We start from the raw sequence: 25355 nt of genomic DNA on the forward strand, positions 1-25355 counted from the left end.
ATAGGACACATCTTGAAACACCCAAAACGTGTTCGCTTTATTTCGGAGGGAATTTTAGTAGGCGGTAAGAATGGTAGGGGTCGACTAAGGTACAATTATGTCAAGCAGATTACAGAAAATTGTGGATGTAGTAGTAACGTAGAAATGATACGATTTGCAGGATAGGGTGGCATGGAAGGCTGCATCAAACCAGTCTATGAAATGATGGCCAAACAACACATAAAGCCGTATCATTTTATGAACATTTTTACTCCAAAACAGGTGCGTCCTGCCTCCAGATATTTCTGGGACCCATACGTTCGCGAAGGGACAGAATCCTTGTCTAACTTCTGCAAGTTCGAAAAACTGCAAGGAATCAGTGTTTCATTGAAGTGAACATTAAATCCTTGATTAAAACATCGTGTTCCAATCCCTAAAACATCTCTTTTAATCAAATAAATTCGTACAGCAATATTCAATTATTTTATAACTGAATAGTCAATCCATGCCACAACCAATGAATTGAGAGAAAACCAGCACTTTAGAAATACTCTCAATACAACGTGGCAACTCTTAATAAACCACCATTTAAACCTAAATGAACAATATATTATTACTAGTATTAGATACTACTAGTCACATTCATATCAATTGTTCGTTTGAGTTTCTCACACATTCAATAAACCATATCATTACGTAATATATTTCCTAAAAATCCACATTCATCACTTCACAATAAACACAATACCATTTGTGTTTGTAAAATGTTTTTATTTTATTTTCATTGGACTGTACCCTGATTCCTATTCTTTTCACTGACCACCGCCGTAGTCGCCTGGAGATGCACTATGGAGTGAATTATTCTGAGTCCGTTCTTTTAGAACATACTTTTACTGCCTCTGCAGTCGTTTCGTTGTCTCCTTGTCATCAGCCATGGGACGATTGAGCTGCTACCTGGTGACAGCCACAAGGAACGCGCACAGGATGGTCACAACAGTCAGATTGGCTTTCCGGTCTGAACTCGCTACTGGAACATAAGAGATGTTGAAATATATTAGAGTCTAGTATAGTAAAATGTAAATCAGTAAGAGTTAACAAGATGGAACATTAATAAAATACTTATATTTTAAATGTCATAACCCTTTGGGAACAAAACTGGTGTCCCACAAGGGGTTCTTTTTAACTGTGCCTTAGAAGAGGTCGTCAGAGAAAGGACGAAAGCCCTTGACGGAAAGGAATTCCGAAGTGGACAAAGTTGCAGGGGATCTAACATAAGACATCATATACAATCCCCGACTCTTGCACACAATTTTGCAAACCCAGTACCGTCCTTTGAAGCAGCTGAGAAACAGATTGAGGCAGGCAAAATCGGACTCAACGTCTCAATTGGAAAAAGAAAATATATGGCCAATATTGAGGGCAATCCTTCCTGTTTTTAAACATATTTGTTTTACATCGCACAGACACAGATAGGTCTTATGGAGATGATGGGATAGGAAAGGGCTGGGAATGGGAAGGATGATTTTCTCAGTTGGCTATACGTCGCACAGGTATGTCTTATGGCAACGATCAGACAGGAAAGGTATAGGTGTGGGAAGGAATCGGCCGTGGCCTTAATTGAGGTACAAACCCAGCATTTGCCTGGTGTGAAAATGAGAAACAACGGAAAACAATCTTCACGACTGCCGTCAGTGGGGTTCGAACCCACTATCTCCCGCATACGGGAAGGAAGCGGCCTTGGCCTTAATTAAGGTACAACCCCAGCATTTTCCTGGTGTGGAAATGGGAAACCACGGAAATCATCTTCAGGTCTGCCAGTAGTGGGGTTCGAACCCATTATCTCCTGAATGCAAGCTAATAGCTACGTGACCCGAACCGCACAGCCACTTGCTCGGTTAACGACAGTCCTTCTAAGATCAAAACAACGTAGAGTGATGTTCAAAATTTCGAAACATTCAAATATTTAGGGGAATGGCTAGGTTTGAGGAATAATGAGAAACAAGGTGTGGAGGCGAACTAAATGAAGTCAGCTTACATGAAGAGAGACTTCATACATGCAATAAGAGAACAATATCATGGGGAGATATCTGAAACTACCAGACACTTGTAAGATCAGACGTTTTATATTCCTGAGAAATAAAACCTTAAAACGAGTACTGGATAAACTAGAAGCAAGAAAGGAAGACAGACCTTAGTACCTATTAAAAGGGAAGGAACATGGAATCTCGGAATAAATTAAGAATTGCAAGAATGGCAAAGTACCAGACGACATGAGAAGAAGGAGGTTGACTTTCTTCGGTCATGTGTTCCGTATGTCTAATTGCAGGCTGACGAAACACATCCAAACAAAATTTTGGAATTTCGAAGGTCAACACAAATGGCACCAAGCCCTGGATAACGATTTCAGGCTGATTGGCACAACTGAACACGATATCCTAGATAGACACATCTTCAAACAAAACCTCCAGGACTAGAAGGTAGGTACCTGAAGATGATGTCAAACCAGTGGAACGAATTCACCCGGTGAGAGAACAGAAGAAACGCTCACATTAAGGAAATGAAGGACATGTGTGCAAGGATACGTAAATATTCTTGGAAACCTAAATAAACGTTGTCCAACAACACCTAATATCGGTTACAAGATTGTGACCAACTGAAAATGACCTCGATAATGTTGTGAGATGGACAGTAGGCAATAGTATGATGATAAACGTGGTTAAAAGTCCGGTCGTGGGTTTCACAAATAGGAAAACTTCTCTCAGTTTTAATTACTGCGTTTATGGGGGTGAAAGTTCCCTTTGGGGATCATTGTAAGTATCTATGTGTTAATATAAGGAAAGATCTTCATTGGGGTAATCACATAAATGGGATTGTAAATAAAGGGTACAGATCTCTGCACATGGTTATGAGGGTATTTAGGGGTTGCAGTAAGGATGTAAAGCAGAGCGCATATAAGTCTCTGATAAGACCCCAATTAAAGTATGGTTCCAGCGTATGGGACCTTCACCAGGATTACTTGATTCAAGAACTGGAAAAAAATCAAAGAAAAGCAGCTCGATTTGTTCCGGGTGATTTCCGACAAAAGAGTAGCGTTAAAAAAATGTTGCAAAGTTTCGGCTGGGAAGATTTGGGAGAAAGGAGACGAGCTGCTCGACTAAGTGATAAGTTCCGAGCTGTCAGTGTAGTGATGGCGTGGAATGACATCAGTAGAGGAATAAGTTTGAGTGGTGTCTTTACAAGTAGGAAAGATCCCAATATGAAGATAAAGTTGGAATTCAAGAGGACAAATTGGGGCAAATATTCCTTCATATTAAGGAGAGTTAGGGATTGGAATAACTTACCAAAGGAGATGTTCAATAAATTTCCAATTTCTTTGAAATAACTTAGGAAAAGGCTAGGAAAACAACAGATAGGGAATCTGCCACCTGGACGACGGCCCTAAATGCAGATAATTTTTTATTGATTGATAGATAGATAGATAGATAGATAGATAGATAGATAGATAGATAGATAGATAGATAGATAGATAGATTGATTGATTGATTGATTGATTGATTGATTGATTGATTGATTGATTGATTGATTGATTGATTGATTGATTGATTGATTGATTGATCGAATTGCCTCACCTACCAGGTGCAGGCAAATGTATGTTACTACATTTAGGCTGCTTGCGCGCAACTTCGAGATCTTACTTGAGCGATCTGTGTCCGTGTTCCTCAAATTCATTTTGTCGCGTAAACACCAAATGTATCACCGGAGATCTCTTAGCTGTGGCGCCATGCAGCATAGGATGTCAAATGACCTCTCTTCCATCTTTTAAAATTCCGACTACCTCTCCGGGGTTTTAACCTGCGATCTTGAGATTCCGAGGCCGACACTCGTCCAGTAATCTGCACAGGAAGCAACTCTGCCATTGAGTAATATGATGAATTTTGAATCAAATTTAGTATAATTCTTCATGTAGTGTGGAAGAGAAAACATATTAATTAATATAGGACGTGCCCACAGTGTGCATAACGAGCTGATTGTGATTACAGTTGGTAATGTGACATCGATAACACGACAGGTTGTTGAGTACACACACGCATTCCCGTCGAGGTTTTTCTAAAACTCTACATATTTTTTGGTGGGAACTACGATCTTAGAGGATCAAATTAAGAAGGACAAGCCGACGTACATGGTGGTCGTAGACCTCGGAAATACTTTCAGTAATGTTCATTGGACCAAGCGATTTGAGATTCTGAAGGTAATTCGGATCAGATACCCAGAAAGAAGAATTAGCTGCAATCTGTACAGAAACCAGTCTGCAGTGATAGGAATCGAGGGCTTTGAAAAAAGGCAACTATACAGAAAGGAGTGAGGTAATGTTGCAGTTTGCCCCCCGTTCCTTTTCAGTGTTTATGTAGGACAAGCAGTAAAGGAAATCAAAGTGAAATTTGGAAAGGAAATCACAATCCAAGGAGACGAAATCAAAACCCTGAGATTTGCCAATGATATTGTAATTTATCTGAGAGTACAGAGGATGTAGTGAAATTGCTGAATGGTATCGACGTAGTCTTAGGTAAGGAGTAAAAGATGAAAATAAATAAGCCCAAACGAAAAGTAATGGAGTGAAGTCGTAAGAAGTCAGGTTATGCCGGTACTAATAAATTAAGAAATGAAGTCTGAAAAGGAAGTAGGTGAATACTGTTAATTGGGTAGTAAAATAACTAACGATGGCAAAAGTAAGGATAACAGAAAATGCAGACTGACAAACTTTGAACATTGATGTAGGAATTAGAAATCGTTTCTGAAGACTTTCTTCTGGAGCGTGGTATTGTACGGATATGAAACATGGACGATAACTAGCTCAGAAGGAAAGAGAATAGGAGCTTTGGAAATGTGGTTATTACAGATGAATGTTGAAGGCGAGATGGATAGATCGATTCACGAATGAAGAGATACTGAACCCAATTGGTGAGAGGAGATCGTCGTGGCTAAATTTGACGAGAAGGAGATATAGAATGATAGGACACATCATTAGACACCCAGAAATTTTTCAGTTGGTTTTTGAGCAAAGTGTAGGAGGTAAATATGGTAGGGGTAGACCAAGGTATGAATACGACAAACAGATTAGAGCAGATGTGGGATGCAGCAGTTATTTAGAAAAGAAGAGTTTAGCACAAGATAGGGTGGCATGAAATGCTGCATGAAATCAGTCTGTGGATTGATGACTCAAACGCAACAGCCATGCACCGCTAATACCGTGTTCAGATGATTGGGCCCTGTCCGTGACAGATCAAGCATTGCTCTTGTGCTGTAAATCTCGTGCCATATTGCTGTTCTTTTCTTGTCGTTCTTTTAGAACATTTGCCCGGATTTCCATGAAGGGGAGCGAGAGTCGTACTCATAGTTCTTCCATCCGGAAAGTTTCTCGCACGAGTTCACATACTATTCCCGACGGGTTGTAGTGTGACAGACCTAGCGCAAATTGTATGAAACAAGCCTTCGTCTTCAGATCTTTTACACCGAGACTTTACCGAACTATATCTGTAAAGTAACACAGATCTACAACTAAATATTCGTCTGTGATGGAGTGCTCATGAAATCATTAAAAATGAATAAACATAGCCACTCAAAATAATTCAGAATAAATAATTTATTTATTTGATCAGTTTACGTTCCAGGGTTAGTTGTCCCCTCGGACGCAGCGAGGGATTCTACCTCTAACATTTCCAGTGCAGTGTCCTGGATCTTCAGACATTTGGTTGGGGATACAAGTCGGGAGGAGGACAAGTACCTGATATGCTGAACAAGGGCCATGTGTGAGAAGATTTCGAGGAACGGACAAGGAAGAGGGAAGGAAGCTGCCGTGGCCTTTTTTTTTTGGGTATCACCGTAGCATTTGCCTGGAGAAGGAATGGGAGGCCACGGAAAATAACTTCGAGGATGGCTGAGGTGTGAATCGAACCCCACTCTACTCGGTTGACTTTCCGAAGCTCAGTGGACCCCGTTCCAGTCCTCGTACCACTTTTCAAATTTCATAGCAGAGCCGGGAATGAACGTGGGCCTCCGATTGTGGCAGCTATTCACACAAACCACTACACCACAGAGACGGATTTCAGCATAATATTTTTAATTTAAGAATATACGTGAATTTACTGAAGATTGAACGCTAGAACGTGTTATGGTCTTCATCATACGGAAATATGCTATAAACCGTTCAACATATCTTTTGTTATGAGAAATGTATTTTGCAATGATAACTCAGCTCTCATGACTTTGGTATAAGAATATAAATGGCTTCATACAATCGTCAGCTGGCTATCACAAATTTGATCGTTTTCATGTTATCACTTTAATTTTATCGCACCTACAGTGCGTTCTCTTATTTTTACATAAATTGATCAGAATAGCGCATTGAAACATCTACAACATTATATATAACAGGGCCTCTCAAACGCCCAAAATCACACGCGTGCAGATCGTGGCGCAAGAGTTCCGTGCACTGTACATCGATTCCGCTCGGCATGGCTCGGATCGACGCTTCGTCTCTGGGCTACTCGACTAAGCTCGTCTCTACTCGGCTATACTCGGCTCAACTCGGCCCGGATTTGGAGCGCTACGGCGTAAGTGGGGCAGAGGGTGACAGGCGGAGCGAGCGAGACAGGCGTGGGGAAAGAGAGAGTAAGCGCTATTGCTCCAAATCGAGGAGTGGGGGGTCTGCACTCTGGTCAACTAAGCCAAGTAGTCTTTTGCGCCGTGCACAGTGCATGCACCACGCGCATGCACCCTGAGAGGCCCTGATATATAACCACAGACAGCACATTCAACAGGACGTTTATCTTATTCTTCTGAAGCCGACGGGCGACATATTGGTAGATTGCTGCAGGTAGAGACTAAATATACTATATTACTGCTCCGAAGGTTATTCTCTCTGTGTAGGCAATGAATAGCTTTCTATTTTATTTGTTTTATTATTATTGAACTTTTATTATCATTACTGCCCGGCTTCGTGGCAAAGTGGTTGGCATTTGTTACATGGGTCCCGGCCAGGTCGTGACTTTTAATTGGTTAACTATTTTCGGCCTAACTACGAGCATAGCCCATAGTGAAATGAAAACATTACTAATATGTAGGTGTTCTTACTATTCACGCAATAATGAAACGCGCGGGAACATGCGGTAGGCTGTAAAACGAATTCCATAATGAAATGCAAGATGTTGTTTCTAGTTGCTTTACGTCGCGCCGATACAGATAGGTCTTATGGCGGCGATGGGACAGGGAAGGGCTGGGAGTGGGAAGGAAGCGGCCGTGGCCTTAATTAAGGTACAGCCCCAGCATTTGCCTGGTGTGAAAATGGGAAACCACGGAAAACCATTTTCAGGACTGCCGACAGTAGGGGTCGAACCTACTATCTCCCGAATACTGGATACTGGCCGCACTTAAGCGACTGCAGCTATCGAGCTCGGTAGATGTTGTTTCGTATTCATACTCGGATGTCAATAATATTTCCATTTGTGCATAAAACTATATTTATGTACCTCCAATATCATCACCACTCTCAGTATCTTCGCTAACATCACCCTCCGAGCCACTATCGTCACAAAAATATATAAATAAAACATAACAGCTCCCATTTTTATTGTTATTACTATTATTATTGAACAATTATTATTTTATATCATATTCATTATTTTTGTTATTTTGTACCTGCAATGCACATTTTACATTATCAAAATAGGGTAATTAAACAGTATCTCAGAGAAATATACTTGCTTTGTAATCCGCCAGACATTTTTTCATTCGCAAAACAGGGTATAATATAAAAACAATTTTTAAATCTCAAGTGATAACTACGTGAAACAAACAACATCTTTCAAAACTGGATTCTCGACAAGTATAAAGAATAAAATCTGTAAAATGTGGTATCTCCTATAGGTAGAGAGATAAAATTTTTGAAATTCCTTAAAAATGCCCAGTCCAGAACGTTTCTTAGGGATATTCAGACCGAGACCTGAATTGGCTGATTCATCTTGCTCGATTAATGGGTCTCTCCGTTTCTGTCTGTGTGTGAGTGTTCCGTCTTCAGAATTATTCATAGGAAGGGCTCCATTCTCACAGGCGCGCAGATCACCTGTATGTGCCTGTGTGAAAGTCCTGCGCTAGTCTTTTCTAGATGCCATACGCCATTACTTATTTAATTTTCTATCTTTTCGCTAAACAGTCAAAATAATATACAAGTCAACCTTCGAGTTCCTTTTAGATACAGTTTTTGTTCTTGTTGAGAGCAAGTACATGAGACTCCCAGGGCGAACTATACACTTCTACTCAACTGTTTCCGTGACGTGCCAATGAGTCGGAAAAACTCCATCACTTACACTAGCGGGGGAAAGCGATTTGTCATGGAAGAAAAAATTAACCCCCTTGTCAGGGATGAAACCCACTCTTCGCTAAGCTGTTAAAAAAATTTTGGGTCGGAGAAAATTTAGAGGAAGAAGAATTTAGAGGGGTGGGAGCTGAAGCTTCACTTCTTAACAACGGGCTTTACAGTTGGGACATTATATTATTAGTAAATTAGTGATTGAATTTAGAATAAGCCAGAAAATTGGCGGGTAACCAATTAAAACAGGTCGTTAGTTAGGTAAGAGCCGCGATGTTCGAAACGAGTGTCCGGCTTTTTGGTTCTCACGATCTGTTTTAAGAGTAGAATGCCTGGGTCGGTAGATTAATTTTGTAAGAAGGATTCTAGACTTGGCCACCTTGACTATTTTATTTACCTGAGAATTATAAGCGGAATACGAAGTTTGGTTGGTAGGCCTACCTTTTTTTATTAGATCTCAGGAAGGGGGCTTTTGTTGATCTCGGAAGGTTTTATCTTGGAAAGTCTGTAGTTTTGACATGTGACTTTTCGGAATATAGCACCAGGCCTCACAGCCATACAGCAGGATGTGACTGACACATTCTAAATAAAGGTTCACCTTGATATTGTTAGAGAGATACACCTGTTATATAGCAGAGGTCTCAGAGCTGCCACCGTTGCCACAGCTCACTGTAATGCCTGTTCTATATTCCGTCTCCAGGACGAACCACGGTCCACAATTAGACCTAAGTATTTAATTTTATTAGACCAAGGCAGTGGTACGTTGTAAGTAGTCAGATGACCAACTTTAAGCTGTTTTGATGAAAATAATAGCCTGGGTTTTCGAGGGATTAATTTTCACTTTGTTCCGGTCGCACCATTTCCAGAACCGTTCAAGATACATTTTGGAGAGCCCGTTATATTACTACAAACAATTTATTAAGTTACTGAGAGAGATTAAAACGAACTATTTAAGCCAATTATCAATTAAGTCAGCCATAGTTCATTTCCTCTACCCAGTGGCAGGTAAATAACGTAACGAGTATGTTTAACAAGTACGCGCTTGTAAAGGTTACAGCATGTAACGATTACAGGAGATACCGAGTTACGGAAATAACAGCAGCTCGGCAATACTCGGGTAAACAAGGTTAACACCGAAACCACACGGCCGTACTCGCTCGCAGTAACCACCTCCAGCAACCAGAATGTTACTAACCAGTACTGAGATGCTGTCCGGTAGTTTTATTGTCACAGAAGTTCGAACAGCTCGGCAATACCCGGGTGAACTCGGTTAACACCGAAACCACACGGCCGTACTCGCTCGCAGTAACCACCTCCAGTAACCAGAATGTTACTAACCAGTACTGAGATGCTGTCCGGTAGTTTTATTGTCACAGAAGTTTGATAAGCTCGGCAATACCCGGGTGAACTCGGTTAACAAGGGCAGCGTGCGGCCGTACTCGCTATCAGTAACCACGTCTATTAATCGGTATTTTACTAACCAGTACTGAGATGCTGTCCGGTAGTTTTATTGTCACAGAAGTTCGAACAGCTCGGCAATACCCGGGTGAACTCGGTTAATAAGGGCAGCTTGCGGCCGTACTCGCTAGCAGTAACCACGTCTATTAATCGGTACTTTCCTAACCAGTATTGTATTGAGTAGTGACCGTGTATTCTTATCACCACAGAAGTTATGAGGATGGCAAAGATGTGGTCATGTTTTTCCGTGATAGATAGCGAGTTTGAAAAATGTTATATTTGTGGGAAAAAGTACTCATAAATGTCTTCCACATGAATTTTTTAAGAAGCACCAGGAAACAGTTTACGCAATAATTATTCAGTCACTACTGATCAGCATTTAGGGCAATCGCCTCAGGTGGCAGATTCCTTATCTGTTGTTTCCCTAGCCTTTTCTTAAATGATTTTAGAAAATAGGGACCTTATTGAACATCTCTCTTGGAAAGTCATTCAAATCCCTTACTCCCCTTCCTATAAACGAATATTTGCCCCAATTTGTCCTCTGGAATTCCAACTTTATCTTCATATTGTGATCTTTCCTATTTTTTAAAGACATCACTCAAAATTATTCGTTTATTAATGTCATTCAACGCCATCTCTCCATTGACAGCTCGGAATATATCACTCAGTCGAGCAGCTCCTCTTCTTTCTCCAAAGTCTTCCCCGCCCAATCTATGCAACGTTTCTGTATCACTACTCTTTTGTCGGAAATCACCCAGAACTAATCGAGCTGCTTTTCTTCGGATTTTTTTTTCAGTTCTTGAAACAAGTATACGTGGTGAGGGTCCCATACACTGGAGCAATTACCTAGTTGGGGTCTTACCAAAGACTTATATGCCTTCTCCTTTACATCCATACTATAGCCCCTAAATACCCTCATAACCACGTGCAGAGATCTGTACCCTTTAACTAAGTCCCATTATGTGATTACCTACTGAAGATCTTTCCTTCTATTTACATCTAGGTACGTACAGTGATCCCCAAAAGTAACTTTCTCCCAATCAACGCAGTACTTTTCCTATTTGTGAAAGTCAGAACCTGACTTTTAACCCTGTTTATCATCATACCATTCATTGCCTACTGTCCATCTCACAACATTATCGAGGTCATTTTACAATTGCTCACAATCTTATAACTTATTTATTAGTCTATAAAGAATAACTTTATCTGCAAAAAGCCTTGTATTTCATCCCACTATTTACTCGTATCATTTATATATATATATATAGGAAACATAGCGGTCCAATCATTCTGCCTTGAGGAATTCCTCTCTTAATTATTACAGGGTCAGATAAAGACTCACCTACTCTAATTTTCTGAGATCTATTTTTTAGAAATCTATCCACCCATTCAGTCACTCTTTCGTCTAGTCGAATTGCACTTATTTTTGCCAGTAGGTTCCCATGGTGCACCCTGTCAAGTGCCTTTGATAGAGCAATCGCGATATAGTCAATTTGACTTCCTGAATCCAACATATCTGCTCTTGCTGGAATCCTACAAGTTGAGCTTGAGTGGAATAACATTTCCTAAACCCGAAGTACGAGCAGTCGAGATAAGCAAAACAATTTCGTGTAAATAAATCATTTTGCGCAATATCTTGTGTTCATACTCTTTTCTGTAAGCAGCCAAGGTAAAGGGGAGTAATTTCATAAGTGTCTTGTGGGTTTTGTCTCTTTTTCGCTTTTACTCATTGTTGCGGGATCCAATCCAGACACCGTTATTTGGCGTTTAACACACTCATGTCAGAATATTGAAGAACCTCTTTTGAGTACGAAATACCGCCATTCCAGGGCCTGAAAAAGCCTATAACAGTTGAATTATTATTATTGTTATATGTCGCAGTGGCACAGATGATGATGATTATTGTTTTATGAGGAGGTACAACTAGACAACCATCATCTATATAACAATAATCAGAGACAAAAGTAGTAAGGGATCGAACACTTAAAAAATGTAGGTATCGACGAAAAAGACAAGGGCCAAGGAGGGCGTGAAAATGAAAGGCTCCCAAGGTCTCGAATGCTGTAACACCGTCGGGGTCGGAAAATAACAAGAGTTGACGAAGGGAGGTCGGATAGGATGGTAGATGAAAGTGAGGGGCTGTCACAAATAAGCACCAACACAGACAGGTCTTATGGGGACAATGGAAAAATACAGTGTTAGGGGTGGGAAGGAAGTGGCCGTGGTCTTGATTAATTTCTTCTCTGTAACTCCTCTTATGAGTTAGACGTCAAGGCCCCAGGGTCAGTTACTGGCCGGGTCAGGAATTTTAACCTGGATCTTAGGGCCGTTTCAAGGTCTACTCGACCTACGTGATTACAATGGAAGAGCTATCTGACGGTGAGGTAGAGGGCCCGGTTTAGAAAGCGCAAAGTAACGGTCGGGAGGATTGGTCGTGCTGACCACACGACACTTTGTTATATGAAGGCCTTTGGGCTAAGCAGCGGTCGCCTGGTAGGTCAATGCCATCAGGGGCTGTTGCGCCATGGGGTTTGTATTTCATTATAGAGCGAAATATATCTTCGATCACGAACTGAGATACAGTCAACAATAATTAGCTGTTTTTCTCTTGTACGATCACTTCCGAAATATCACCATCTCCAGTGGCCCTAAGCTTTGAGTAGGGTGCAGGGCAAACCGGTATCCATATTATTTTACTTTCCTAAATTATCGGGTCGCAGTCTTCTCCACAATACTGTACACTTCTCAAGGTTTCTCGCCTAACGATGTGGCCAAAGAATTGAATGCTTGCGTAATAGACACGACAGGAAACGTGTCGAGGAATTTTCAGTTTCTCGATGATGTACACATTTTATCTTCGACCAGTTCAAGCCACTCCTCCAGCACCACATTTCAAAGGCATCGTCGAGTTTCATATCAGTTGCTTTGATGGTCCGGGTATCGCAGCCACACTTCAATATAGGATACACAAGGGGATTGAAGTAAATAAATCTTCGGGGAGTCGGTGAGTTTCCACAGGAAAATTCGGACAATGGTATGCATGTACTTGATCCTATAAATCACCACAGTCACTAGCTACAATCTTATTTTTAGGTGGCCCTAGTCCTTTTCATACCAGTTCATATCCTCTGTTCTGGCCATGGTCGTGAGGCTTAAATTTGAGATCCTTTCGTTGGCTTAATCCAGCCTGATAGTGTCGACTGTTGCAGCCAGTATTAGTTCCTAAGAGTGGTGGCGGTGGTTATTATTGTTTTAAGAGGAAGTACAACTAGGTAACCACCCTCTATATAACACTAATCAGAGAGGTTAAAGGCAAGGGATCCGACACTTTGGAAAATGAAGGTATCGGCCAAAGGAAGACAAGGGCGGAGGGAGCGAAATTAAAAGACTCCCTATCCCTCGCAAACCTAATAGCGTCGGGGTCGGAAAAGGACAATAGTTGACCCAGAGAGGTCAGAACGGATAGATGACAGTGAGGTGCCTGGCACAAGTAGGCTTAAATGGAAGCAATGCCAGGAGTCAGCTAGGAGCACCGTGATTGCCAACCCACGCTCCTAAGTTCAGAGCCCCTGGGGCCCCTTTTAGTCGCCCCTTATATCGGGCAGGGGATACCGTGGGTGTTATTCTATCAGCCCCAACCACAGGCGATTTTATCGTTTCAGTTTTCTCACTTTCAGCTGCTTCTTGCCATCGAACAGCGGGCTGTGATATGTCTTTCCAACATTAGTTGATTAGAGGCACTCAGACACGGTACGACACGTTCCATTCAAGGCAGTATCCAGTTTCTTGGAGTGCACGTTGTGTTAGCCCGTACAGAACAAGCATACTCTGATGCAGTTCGCACAGGTTCCTACCTAAGCTGTTTCTTGCTCTTTCCTTTAAATGTCAGTGAATGATCGAGTAAAACTGCAACGCATTTGACACTGAAAATTTTGTTCAAGTTTCTATAAAGAAAAACGAAATACATTGCAGATGTAATACTTAAAGTTGAATCTTGATAACATCGCTGCTGTGCCAAAACCACGAATGTGATATTGTTCTTCCTATCTACAGGGTGACGCGTAATTCGCGCACTCGGGCGTCGCAGCGTGACTCCTCACATGCCAGCAATAAAAAAAAATGTCTCTTACAAAATTTCGTCTTGCCAGTATATCCGGCAGAAAAACGACGTTGAAGAGTAGCAATCTGGCAACACTGTAACCACATGTAGGGTAACTACCTCTGTCAGCAGACGTTAGTCGTACTGTACAGTTGGTGCAGTGGATAGAGTTTTGGGATAGCATGCAGGAGGTCGAGTGGTCGATCCTGGGTTGAGGGGTACGTTTTTTATTTCGTAAATGTAGTCCAGGTGGTATGGTATCTGGCATCTTAATCGTCAACAGCGATTGCAGCGGGTCCTCTAGAAACCATTTGCACTTACCTAATACGATCCTAGAAATGGAGGAACAATCGTTTTCATTGGTCAGCTTTGAAAGGCGCCCTTTCCACGTCGTGGGCGTGAATTTAATATGGACAGTATTAGTGCTAATGTGCTACATCTGCGCAAGCATATTGTATGTAGTATGGTGGCATCTCCGAAAACCTTAAAAAAGGTAGTTCGTGGGACGTGAAACAAATAACATTATTATTATACATTTAGTGCCGCCTCTGTGGTGTAGTGGTTAGCGTGATTAGCTGTCACCCCCGGAGGTCCGGGTTCGATTCCCGGCTCTGCCACGAAATTTGAAAAGTGGTACGAGGGCTGGAACGGGGTCCACTCAGCCTCGGGAGGTCAACTGAGTAGAGGCGGGTTCGATTCCCACCTCAGCCATCCTCGAAGTGGTTTTCCGTGGTTTCCCACTTCACCTCCAGGCAAATGCCGGGATGGTACCTATCTTAAGGCCACGGCCGCTTCCTTCCCTCATCCTTGCCTATCCCTTCCAATCTTCCCATCCCCCTACTAGGCCCCTGTTCACTATAGCAGGTGAGGCCGCCTGGGCGAGGTACTGGTCATACTCCCCAGTTGTATCCCACGACCAAGAGTCTGAAGCTCCAGGACACTGCCCTTGAGGCGGTAGAGGTGGGATCCCTCGCTCAGTCCGAGGGAAAAGCCGACCCTGGAGGGTAAACAGATGATGATGATGATGATGATGATTATACATTTAGTATGTAAATGACAAAGTAGATGTTGTGTTACTGTACTGTGCTATCATCTTTATCATCATCATCATCATCATCTGTTTACCCTCCAGGTTCGGCTTTTCCCTCGGACTGAGCGAGGGATCCCACCTCTACCGCCTCAAGGGCAGTGTCCTGGAGCTTCAGACTCTTGGTCGGGGGATACAACTGGGGAGTATGACCAGTACCTCGCCGAGGCGGCCTCACCTGCTATAGTGAACAGGGGCCTAGTAGGGGGATGGGAAGATTGGAAGGGATAGGCAAGGATGAGGGAAGGAAGCGGCCGTGGCCTTAAGATAGGTACCATCCCGGCATTTGCCTGGAGGTGAAGTGGGAAACCACGGAAAACCACTTCGAGGATGGCTGAGGTGGGAATCGAACCCGCCTCTACTCAGTTGACCTCCCGAGGCTGAGTGGACCCCGTTCCAGCCCTCGTACCACGTTTCAAATTTCGTGGCAGAGCCGGAAATCGAACCCGGACCTCCGGGGGTGGCAGCTAATCACGCTAACCACTACACCACAGAGGCGGCCGCTATCATCTTTAGCATATCGAAAGTGATATTGTTTGTGTAGTTATTCTGTCCTATGACTGGTCATTTGTTTCTTATTAGTCTAACCAGGTATTTGTTGTTTCAGCGTTAGAAAATGTTGTAAATGTAGGATACATGTAACCTCAGAAACGGTGTCTTACTGTATTACAGTAGGTAATGTCAGATGGAAATTAGCAAATAAAAAATCCGCCTCAACCCAGGATCGAACCATCGATCTCCTGCATGCCAACCAAAACCTCTAGCCACTGCACCAACTGTACACCACGACCGCAACGCGCTGACAGCGGTAATTACCCTACATATACTTACAGTGTTGCCAGATTGCTACTCTATAACGTCCGTTTTCTACCGGATATACTCGCAAGACGAAATTTTGTAAGAGACATTTTTTTATTGCTGGCATGTGAGGAGTCGCGCTGCGACGCCCGAGTGCGCGAATTACGCTTCACCCAGTATGTTTCCATTAAGGCTGGTCGCGCCTCCCAGCCACATACAAGCCTTAACGTGCCGTGCTATAGGAAAGTATGTTTGCATCAGAAATTTACCCACTCCAAGAGTATGACGAATTAAAGGTTCATTTCCCCTTATACTGCACCATACGAAAATGTTCTGATAGACCGAATATCAAGAGCATTGTCATATTCGCGATTTTGGCACAGCAGCCATGATATGCAATAGAGCTTGTTCTGGCTTAGACTCAAGTCTTTGTACACATGCAGTCTGATACTGTATTTGCATAACGAATAAAAATACACAAGGAATAACTTCACGCTTACGGTGTATATTCTTGTAAATGGCAGCTTAGAGATTACATATAGCTAAGAAACGTTATAAACGGGAACAATATACACGTAAGTATTCAATGTTATAAATGAGAAAAATGTACTGGGATAAATGAAGGTTATAAATGGGAAGAGTACACACATAGTTAATGAACGTTTGCATGAGATAAGTGTATATACCTCATGACCGTTATAAATGAGAACATACTACAGGTACCTGTTCAACGTTATAAGTGGGAAAAATATACTCATGGATAAAGAACGTTAAAAAAGCGAATACGTAAACGCGCAGATCATGGACGACCATTAGGTATGTATTTTCGTTCCCCGTTTATGTGTATACGTATCATATGTCCGCTTCAAACCGGAAATTGAGACGACTAAATGTTTATAAAAAGAATGTTTTTCTTCAGTCTAACAACATAATATGAAAATCCAACGAACAATATCCGTCAAAATCTCCTAGAAAACGTTTCAGTCAGAAAATTAATCCTGGGTACAGCCTTGGGGGACAATATTTACTGAGAAATAACCCGTGAAGTATTCAGATAACTTGTGGAGTGCTTCGTACTGCTTCGTACTTCCCTATTGTTTTGCATGTCCGCAGGAAGCTGTTGAGAATTGTTTACTCAAATATCCATTATAATGTAGGCAGTACTGTGCGGAACAATTACGTCACTCAGAGAACGGTGTATAAAATCTAGGCGATGGCTACTATTGTATATTGCATACAAGTAACAAAGCCAGCCGGTACAATGCCCGAGCACTCAAAGTCTGACTCATGGCAGGGGAGAAATTGTTTGTTTAAAGCAGTTTTCTCAGAATTACAGCTCCCTACCTGAAATGTAAACACCCAGAATATAGAAGAAGAATCTTTGTATAAAATACGTTGAGTAAAATATTTAAACTTATATTTCACACTTGGCATCTCATATCTTAAGATGACCTAATAATAGTGACCCGCGATACTGATGGCACTTTATACATAACGAGGAATTTGGTTGAGTGGTGGCCGAATGAGAATTATAGTAATATCTGATTGAGGAAAAATGCTAACAAAATTTTACTTATCGAAAGTGAAGAAATTAAGCCAATAATTAATTTCAAATATTTGGGAGCAAGGATTTTGGCTAATGGAAACAGTTCATCTTAAATTGAGAGAAGGGTAACGATTTATACATTGCATTAGGTTCTAAGAAGGATAAATGTTATAAACATAAATATTATAGGCTGCAACTGTGAAATGGATCAATTAAAAACTGGTATTAAATAGGGTGGCAGATTTATGGCAAGAAATCTGCTGAAAGAAGTGTTATTAATTTTCTCATTGGTAAAACAAAATGAGCAAAAATATGTATTTCAATAAAATATACCAGAGGACATCTGCTGCTCCACAAAATTCGTTATAAATAGGCCTTATAACTCGTCTTGATATGCCTGTCGTAGTCCTATTGCTTTGTCTGACCTTTACAATGGTTTTATGAATATTCAATAAGAAACGCGTTATGGTATGCCGCAGTTCGAAGTCAGAAATCATCCATTCTGGCGCGATCTCTGGTAAAAATCTACCCATATATTCGCTTTTTTCCTGCAGTTCTTGATGTAAAGCTTGGTGTTGTGTCGTATGGTATTTTTAATCGCAATTCTAATATATAGAACGGTTGTCTTGTGAACTGATAGGTTAGTCTCCAAGGAGCGTATTTTTCAGACAGAGAACTTTTTTAAGATATGTGGCCTTCACTGTTTCTATTGTAGCTAACTGATCCTTCGGTAGGTGTTCCCATATAATGTATAAGGCATATGTCATGATGAGGTTTGTTTGACTTTTTCTCTTCGCAGTATGTAAGTTATTAGGAATGCTCTGCTATCTGTTGAGTATATTTGGAAATTGGGAGAGGTTAGAGAATCAAAGAAAATATAGCAGAGAATAGTATTCTTCCTCGATCAGAGGAAGTGTATACTGTCCCACTTGACAGGTAGTGAAAAACATGGCTGCATGCAATCACATTACTAAGGATAAAAATCGCATATATCTGATTATTAATAAAAGTAAGTATGGAAGGATTCCAAGGAATATTAAACAAGAAACCTGATGCGAAGTGATCCGAGGACAGAAGGAAACAGCACAGTGAAAGGATGAAATAATATTGGAAGGAGCGGAAGAGAAAACACCAAAGTATGAAAGTATGAAGAACTGAATTGAAATTGGCACATCGTCCTTAGCAGGCCTCATCGGAAAGAAGAAGCAGAAAAAACTGTTAGTCGCTTGGCAAAGCTAAGTAGAGAATGTATTGCGGATTAGGGTAAGCCATCGCTTGCCATTCTTGGAGAAAGTATTTAATGATTTGATTTTATGATTAATCAAAGTTGGTTTAAGTTAGAGGCCTATCAATGTCTCATAATTCACCGGCGGGTAATTCCGGAGAGAAAAACAGAAATGAAGCAAATCGGTGGAGTAAAACGGACGGATGGATTTTCTAAAGCTGTTTTTCGTAAACAGTTTTAATATATACAGTAAATGACGCGATGTTACCTAGCAACTGTGCAGGCTGTTATGCAGACATTTTTTGGATGGCCATTGCATACAGATCCATGTCTTGTGCAGCTCTTAAAGTACTGTTGCTAGGTTACTTTACGTCATAAAATTTGTTTCCTTACACAATTTACGACCCAGCTCTTAAACATGGTTATGTCGAAGCAAAGAAGTACGTCTGTAATAATAATAATAATAATAATAATAATAATAATAATAATAATAATAATAATAATAATAATAGATTCCAGACCGCCCGACAGAGATGGAATCAAGCGCCACATTGCCCGTCTCCAAAATAACAAAGCGCCGGGGGAAGACTCAGTAGTAGCAGAACTATGGAAATATGCCCCAGAGGAATCATTTGATATCTTGCAAAAGCAAATAGAAGAAATTTTGAAAAAGGAGACTCTACCCGAAGATTGGAAAATAGCTTTGATCCATCCATTACACAAAAAAGGCAGCATGAAGAGCATCAACAACTACAGAGGAATATCTTTGCTACCTGTGACTTACAAAATTCTATCACTTGCCATCCTGGAGCGTTTGGAAGCACAAGTTGAACATCAAATAGGTGAATACCAAGGAGGGTTCAGAAAAGGTCGCTCGACCACTGAACAGATCCAAAATCTCAAAACGATCATCAGATATTGTACACTAAGATCCAAGCTGTATGTGTCTGTCTTTGTGGACTTTAAGAAAGCGTACGACTCCATTGACCGGGAAGTCCTGCTAAACATCTTAAATGAATTTGGAGTTGATTTGAAACTGCTGTCATTAATTAGAGCCACCCTGACCGATACCAAATCCATGGTGAAGTTCCACGGATGTCTCTCGCATTCCTTTGACATCAAAACAGAGTCCGACAAGGTGATGGGCTATCCCCGATACTCTCCAACTGCAAATCACACACGACACATAACACTACCCTCCACCAGAATAACACGCAGTTACCTTCACATGGCAGATGCCGCCCACCCTCATCGCAGGGTCTGCCTTACAAGGGCTGCACTCGGCTAGAAATAGCCACACGAAATTATTATTACCGCTAGGATCGTTAATGCGAGTCAGGGCAGAGTTTCACTTAAGCCCGTATAACTACATTCGGTGTGGGAATTTTTCAAAAAATAAAAAAAGCGTCTGAGGGTATTAAAAAAAGGAACACATTACAGGAAGAATTATGCAAATTAGTTAATTTTGCTAGGATTTGATTCAAAAAGAAAACTATTAAAGAAACAAACGATTTTAGGTAGTATTTCCGGAAGTGCATTTAGGCCGGAAATGATTTTCAAAATTTGTTTCTTTTTAATTCGATAGAGCTATCCATGACTCACAACTTGAAACATTTCTGGACCGTTTAGCTCTTCAACTTTTGGCACAATTGAGGAAATTGCTTAATTTTACGTTTTTCGTAGTATGGAGATCCCTACTGTGTCTTGTCCGCTAAATAAACATTAAAAGAATAACACTATTATTATTAAATCTTACGTCGTATTGTTCACACTTTATTTTATTATTTACACATTGAGACTGATGAGGGAACACATACATGTGTTACACTAGGATTCGATTGAAATTTGGTAGGAATATTCGTGGGAGGCAGTAGAATGAAAAGGTGAAAACTGCATGTGCCCAGCGCAAGTTTAAACGCCAAAGTTGAACAAATAAATAGTCGTAAAATTAGAAGTTCCGCGGGAGTATCGGAGTGTGGCGGAGAGGTAGGGAGGAGCGAAGCAGCGGACGTGAGCCAACCGGGCTGTGTCAAGCTGCGCCAGGAGCCAGGCAGCGTATAGTTAGCATGTTCCCCTTAACACGCCCGAGTTCTTGTTACTCGTTGTAATTTTTCAAACCTTATTGGCATCGTTGTTCAAACATCGTCCTTTGTACACTTGTTTAATGTGCTGTTTTCATATTTACATTTTGCACATCTGATCGGGAAGTTAAGGGGAACGTGCTAACTATACGCTGCCTGGCTGCTGGCGCAGCTCGACGCAGCCCGGTTGGTTCACGTCCGCTGCTTCGCTCCTGCCTACCTCTCCGCCACACCCTGATACTCCCGTGGCACTTCTAATTTTACGAATATTTATTTGTTCAGTATTGGCGTTTAAACTTGAGCTTGGCATGTGCAGTTTTCACCTTAGCATTCTAACACCTCCCACGAATATTCCTACCAAATTTCAACCGAATCCGAGTGTAACACATGTATGTGTTCCCTCGTGACTACCACTAATGTAATATACCTCAGGTAATGCAAAAACGGGCGAAGGCCACCCTCGTGGTACTTAGCTCGGTTGTCACTCTTCTCGCATCACTGTATTGGATCGTAGCAGCAATTTAAGTGGTGCTCATCACCGACGACACAAATTGCGTAACCTACCGTAGTGACTTACAGCACTCCAAAGCTTCATTTCGTCACACACCTCAAGAATGTGCTGCCCTATTTATGCTGTAACAATGTTTAATGTCCAATATTCGCAATAAAGGCACTGTTCAGTTTTCTCATGTGGAAAATTAATTCAGTCATCCTTAAGATAGAATAGATAAACCGCAATGTGATAATCCTTTTCCAGGTATTCTGCCTTATGGCAGGTCTTGTCATGGGACGAACCTCTTCGATTTTTGCCTGTCCTGCGCCAACTTTCTCATATTCTTATATTTCTTTCCTTTCATTTCATCCAACATTTGATAACTTTTCCTTCCTTCTCCTCGTTTGCCTTTCACCATTCCTTCTTAGTTTCAGTAAATAGTCCCTCCTCAAACAATGTTCGATCCAGTTCATTTTGCTCCTTCTAATCATTTGCAACATAATTCGTTCTTCTCCCCTGTTCGTAATACCCCCTATTTCCTTACCCGGTCTTGCTCATTTCACTTGTTTTATTATCCTCACACCCACATCTCTAGTGCCTCCAATATTCTCTCTTCTTCCTTTCGGAATGTCCAAAGTCTCTGCGCCATACAGTGCTCAGCTCCAAATATTTCCGATGTTGTTTGGCTGTTTACAAAAAATGTTATCTGTCGTCTAAGATTCAATATTGCATGAAGTGTATTAACAAATTTTCGTTCTAACAAGGGGAGGCACGACGTTCGGAACGTGCATTATCCTCAATGTACCCTTTTAGTAGTCCATTAGGGCGACATAATATGCAAGTATTAAGGCATACTACTGGGGCGTTCTTGAGAAAATCGCAAGAGGCATTGTTGCGTTGATATGTTCCGGTGCGTAGCGATCATGACCACGAGATGGCGACGATCGAGTAGTTAACGTTCAAGCTCCGTAATCGCTGGATCGAGTTCCGCTAAACTTTTTTTCAACACTGGTCATATTCTTTCGTATATATTACAATTCAAAGATGCGAAGCAGTTCCAGGTACTTTAACCGATTCCACTGTCAGCTATGAGGGATTTAGCAAATGACGACAGACATGCACTTTCAGGAAAGCTTTATGTATTTAATTGTTTACTTGTCGATAAGTATAGATAATATATTTTTGTAATGATAAAAATTACCTTAGTAAACAGCCAAATAACATTTGAAATTCAATAAACTTTCATGCAATTATACGTATTTTTCATTATATTACCTTTGATTTGTAATATATGTGAACGAATATGACCAGTGTTGAAGAAAAGAAACGATGAGCGGGATTCGATCCAGTGACCCAGCGATTACGGAACGTGGAAGCTAACCACTCTACCACCGCCATCTCGTGCTCGTGATCGCAACGCACTGGTATATATTCGACGCAAAAATTTATCTTGCGACGTTCTGGAGAACGCCTTAGTACTTACTACTTACATATTATGCTGTCCTAATGGACTACTAAAAGTGTACAAAGTTCAAAGCAATCCTTGATCTGAACGTCGTGTCCTTCCCTTGTATGTGACACATGTGCTGCGGGCCAGTATTTCTCCCCTCAACATTGTCACACAGCAGTATTTCGAGCCACAAGGACGAAATGTTCAATTCCATGCTATAATTGAAAAGTATTGAAGATATTCAAGCGGCTCATGTACGTTTCAAACAAATCAAATGTATTCCATAAATTGTTCGAGACATACTGTTTAAACAAGTTCAGTAATATATTGGCAATTGATGAATACAACACTTGACCCCTTTAAAGAACGAATGATCTGTTGGGTGATATTGCATTCCGTAATGGACTGATATCAGCACACTGCCACGAGTGAGAGAGATGGTAGAAAGAGCCAACCAATCAAATCAGTACCAATGACAGAATATATTAGCTAGGCGGAGTTGGCCCAAGGGCTGGAAAATCAAAATTACAATCATGTAAACGAATACAACCCACGCTGGCAGCAGAATATGAGCTTGAGAATTTGTGCTCACATTTAAATTGAGATTTCAATGAACGTGACAGCGACATCCTCTGATACAAGGGAGTAATGGAATTGGAGTGGCACTACATTATAGTATGCTCAATACTTCAATTAACTGCGGATGTTAGATGGAGTTTGTTGCTTAAAGGGACAGAACATATACAGTAGTAGAGATTGTTCGGCTCTCGCAAGAGTAACGTGTTTGAAATCGTCCATGTCTTCCAAGTAAATGCTGTATAATGTGTTGATGTTACAAACCTTCAGGGATGCTGGAGGACGGCAAATAGATCAATTTGAGATAAAGCACCACAGTACGGAAACGTTCGAGCCAAAAGTTATTAATAATCCAATTTTTTTAACGTCCGCCCATTCTTATCAGACACCGGGGTGTCAGAATTTCGTCCCAACGACACGGGCGTATCACCTTTAAATACCCATAAATTCCACTGACCTCACTCGGATTTGAACCAGTTACCTTAGGATTATTAGAAGAAAGCCGTACCGGCAGTCAAGAGTATTTGTACAATAGGGGACACAATCCTGACCAGCAGAAGAAGCTTCGATAATAACTCAACAACTCCAATGCAGATTACGTATTGTGTACTGGCGTGATCAGTGTGCGATGTGTATACTGTAGGCTTCAGTCTGTGTTTACGGGTTGCAGAGTTACGTTGATCAGCCCAAACCAAATGGAGTTGTACCCGGTTACGGAACTTGCAGATATGGTGCTCTTGTGTGGGAAAACAGATGGAAGCAGCAGAGAAGCCGAACAGTTGTTCAGGCCCAAATATCCACGTAGGAGAAATCGGGCTCACCCATTTTTTCAGGACTGTTCCAACGATTAGGTGACACAGAGCAATTGGTACCCCTGTACAATGACCGAGGAGGACGACGAAATGCACGGACTCCCGAATTAGAAGATGCAGTGCTTGCTCGCAATGTTTCTTATATGAATGTGTGGCGAGTATTACGTGAATTGTAGCTACAACACTACCGTCTACAGGAAGTGCAGGTTTTGTGTCCTTCTGATCTCGCACCTCGAGTCGTGTTCAGCCAATGGGTATTGCAGGTCCTTGCAGCCGATCCTGACTTTCCTGCGAATGTGCTTTCCACATATGAAGCCAGAGATGAAATGCTAAATAGTCAAAAGAGTCATGTTTGTGCCGATGAGAATCCCCGTGGTACAGTTGTGATGAGCCATCAGCCCAAACGTTCAGTCAACGTTTGGGCAGGAAGAGTCAATGATTTCGTAGTAGGCCCGTTTCTTCTTCCTCCTCGCCTAAATAAGGCGGTGTACATAGTGGTGCTCAAAGATGTACTGTCCACGTCCGAGGATACATCCCACTTGCCCTTCGTCAACGGATGTGGTTCTAATATGATGGAGCCCCACCTCACTTTGGGCTGAAGATTCGTGAACACCTGGATCAGACATTCCCTGCAAAGTGGATAGGAAGGGGAGATCCTGTTTCGCGGCCTACTTGTTCACCTGATCTCACACCGCTTGAGTTCTTTTTGTGGGGCCATGTGAAAAGCCTTGTGTATGAGACCTGTCGAGACCGAAGAGGATCTCTTGGCAAGAATTCCCTCTGCCTGCGACGCTGTTCGGACGACACCGGGAATATTCAAACGGGTACAATAGAACTTTGTGTGACGATGCCATGCCTTCTTTACCTCAGGGGGACGCCATTTCCAACATTTGCTGTAAATGGAGCATCTTGTGAAACTTGCGCAGGTAAACGGACTTAAAGGGATTCGGATAGTGGGAAATGACCACAAATGACTAATTTTGTTCATAAACTCAAAAAAAGCCTCCCCTCTTTCCAGACTAAGGCAATATAAAACATAATGTTATGAGGAACATTTTTGAGGTCATTACGGATATTTTAATGTAACAATGTTCACCTGATCTCTTGGCAAGAATTCTTGAAATGCCACACCCTCTTTTTGTTTTACAGCAATATTTCATGTTCTACTTCATGTAACTAAGAGCCGTAAATTTTGTTTTCTACGGCGTTTGCTTGTAATTTATTTTCTAATTGTAAAAGTGCTTTCCAGATGGATATTCTGTAGAGATTTGCATACACCAACTGGAAGGAAACAAACATATGGAAAAGCTATTTGTGGTGGAATTATTGAGCCAGGAACAACTCTACTTCGGTCCGGATAGTATGAATGTCCGAAAGAAAGAAAGA

At 41.5% G+C, this 25355-nt stretch overlaps 1 protein-coding gene across 1 annotated transcript in view; it reads right to left on the reverse strand.

Annotated features, from left to right (window-relative positions):
* Nucleotides 1-440: 440 nt before the first annotated feature.
* Nucleotides 441-25355, reverse strand: part of LOC136874583 (uncharacterized) — a 1690155-nt gene continuing 1665240 nt past the window's right edge. Inside the window, exon 7 of the mRNA XM_068227864.1 lies at nucleotides 441-1006. Coding sequence (XP_068083965.1) covers nucleotides 930-1006 — 77 coding nt within the window. The 3' untranslated portion in view covers nucleotides 441-929. The remainder of the gene's footprint in view (nucleotides 1007-25355) is intronic.

The sequence above is a fragment of the Anabrus simplex genome, chromosome 5, assembly GCF_040414725.1.
Source record: "Anabrus simplex isolate iqAnaSimp1 chromosome 5, ASM4041472v1, whole genome shotgun sequence".
Lineage (NCBI taxonomy): Eukaryota > Metazoa > Arthropoda > Insecta > Orthoptera > Tettigoniidae > Anabrus > Anabrus simplex.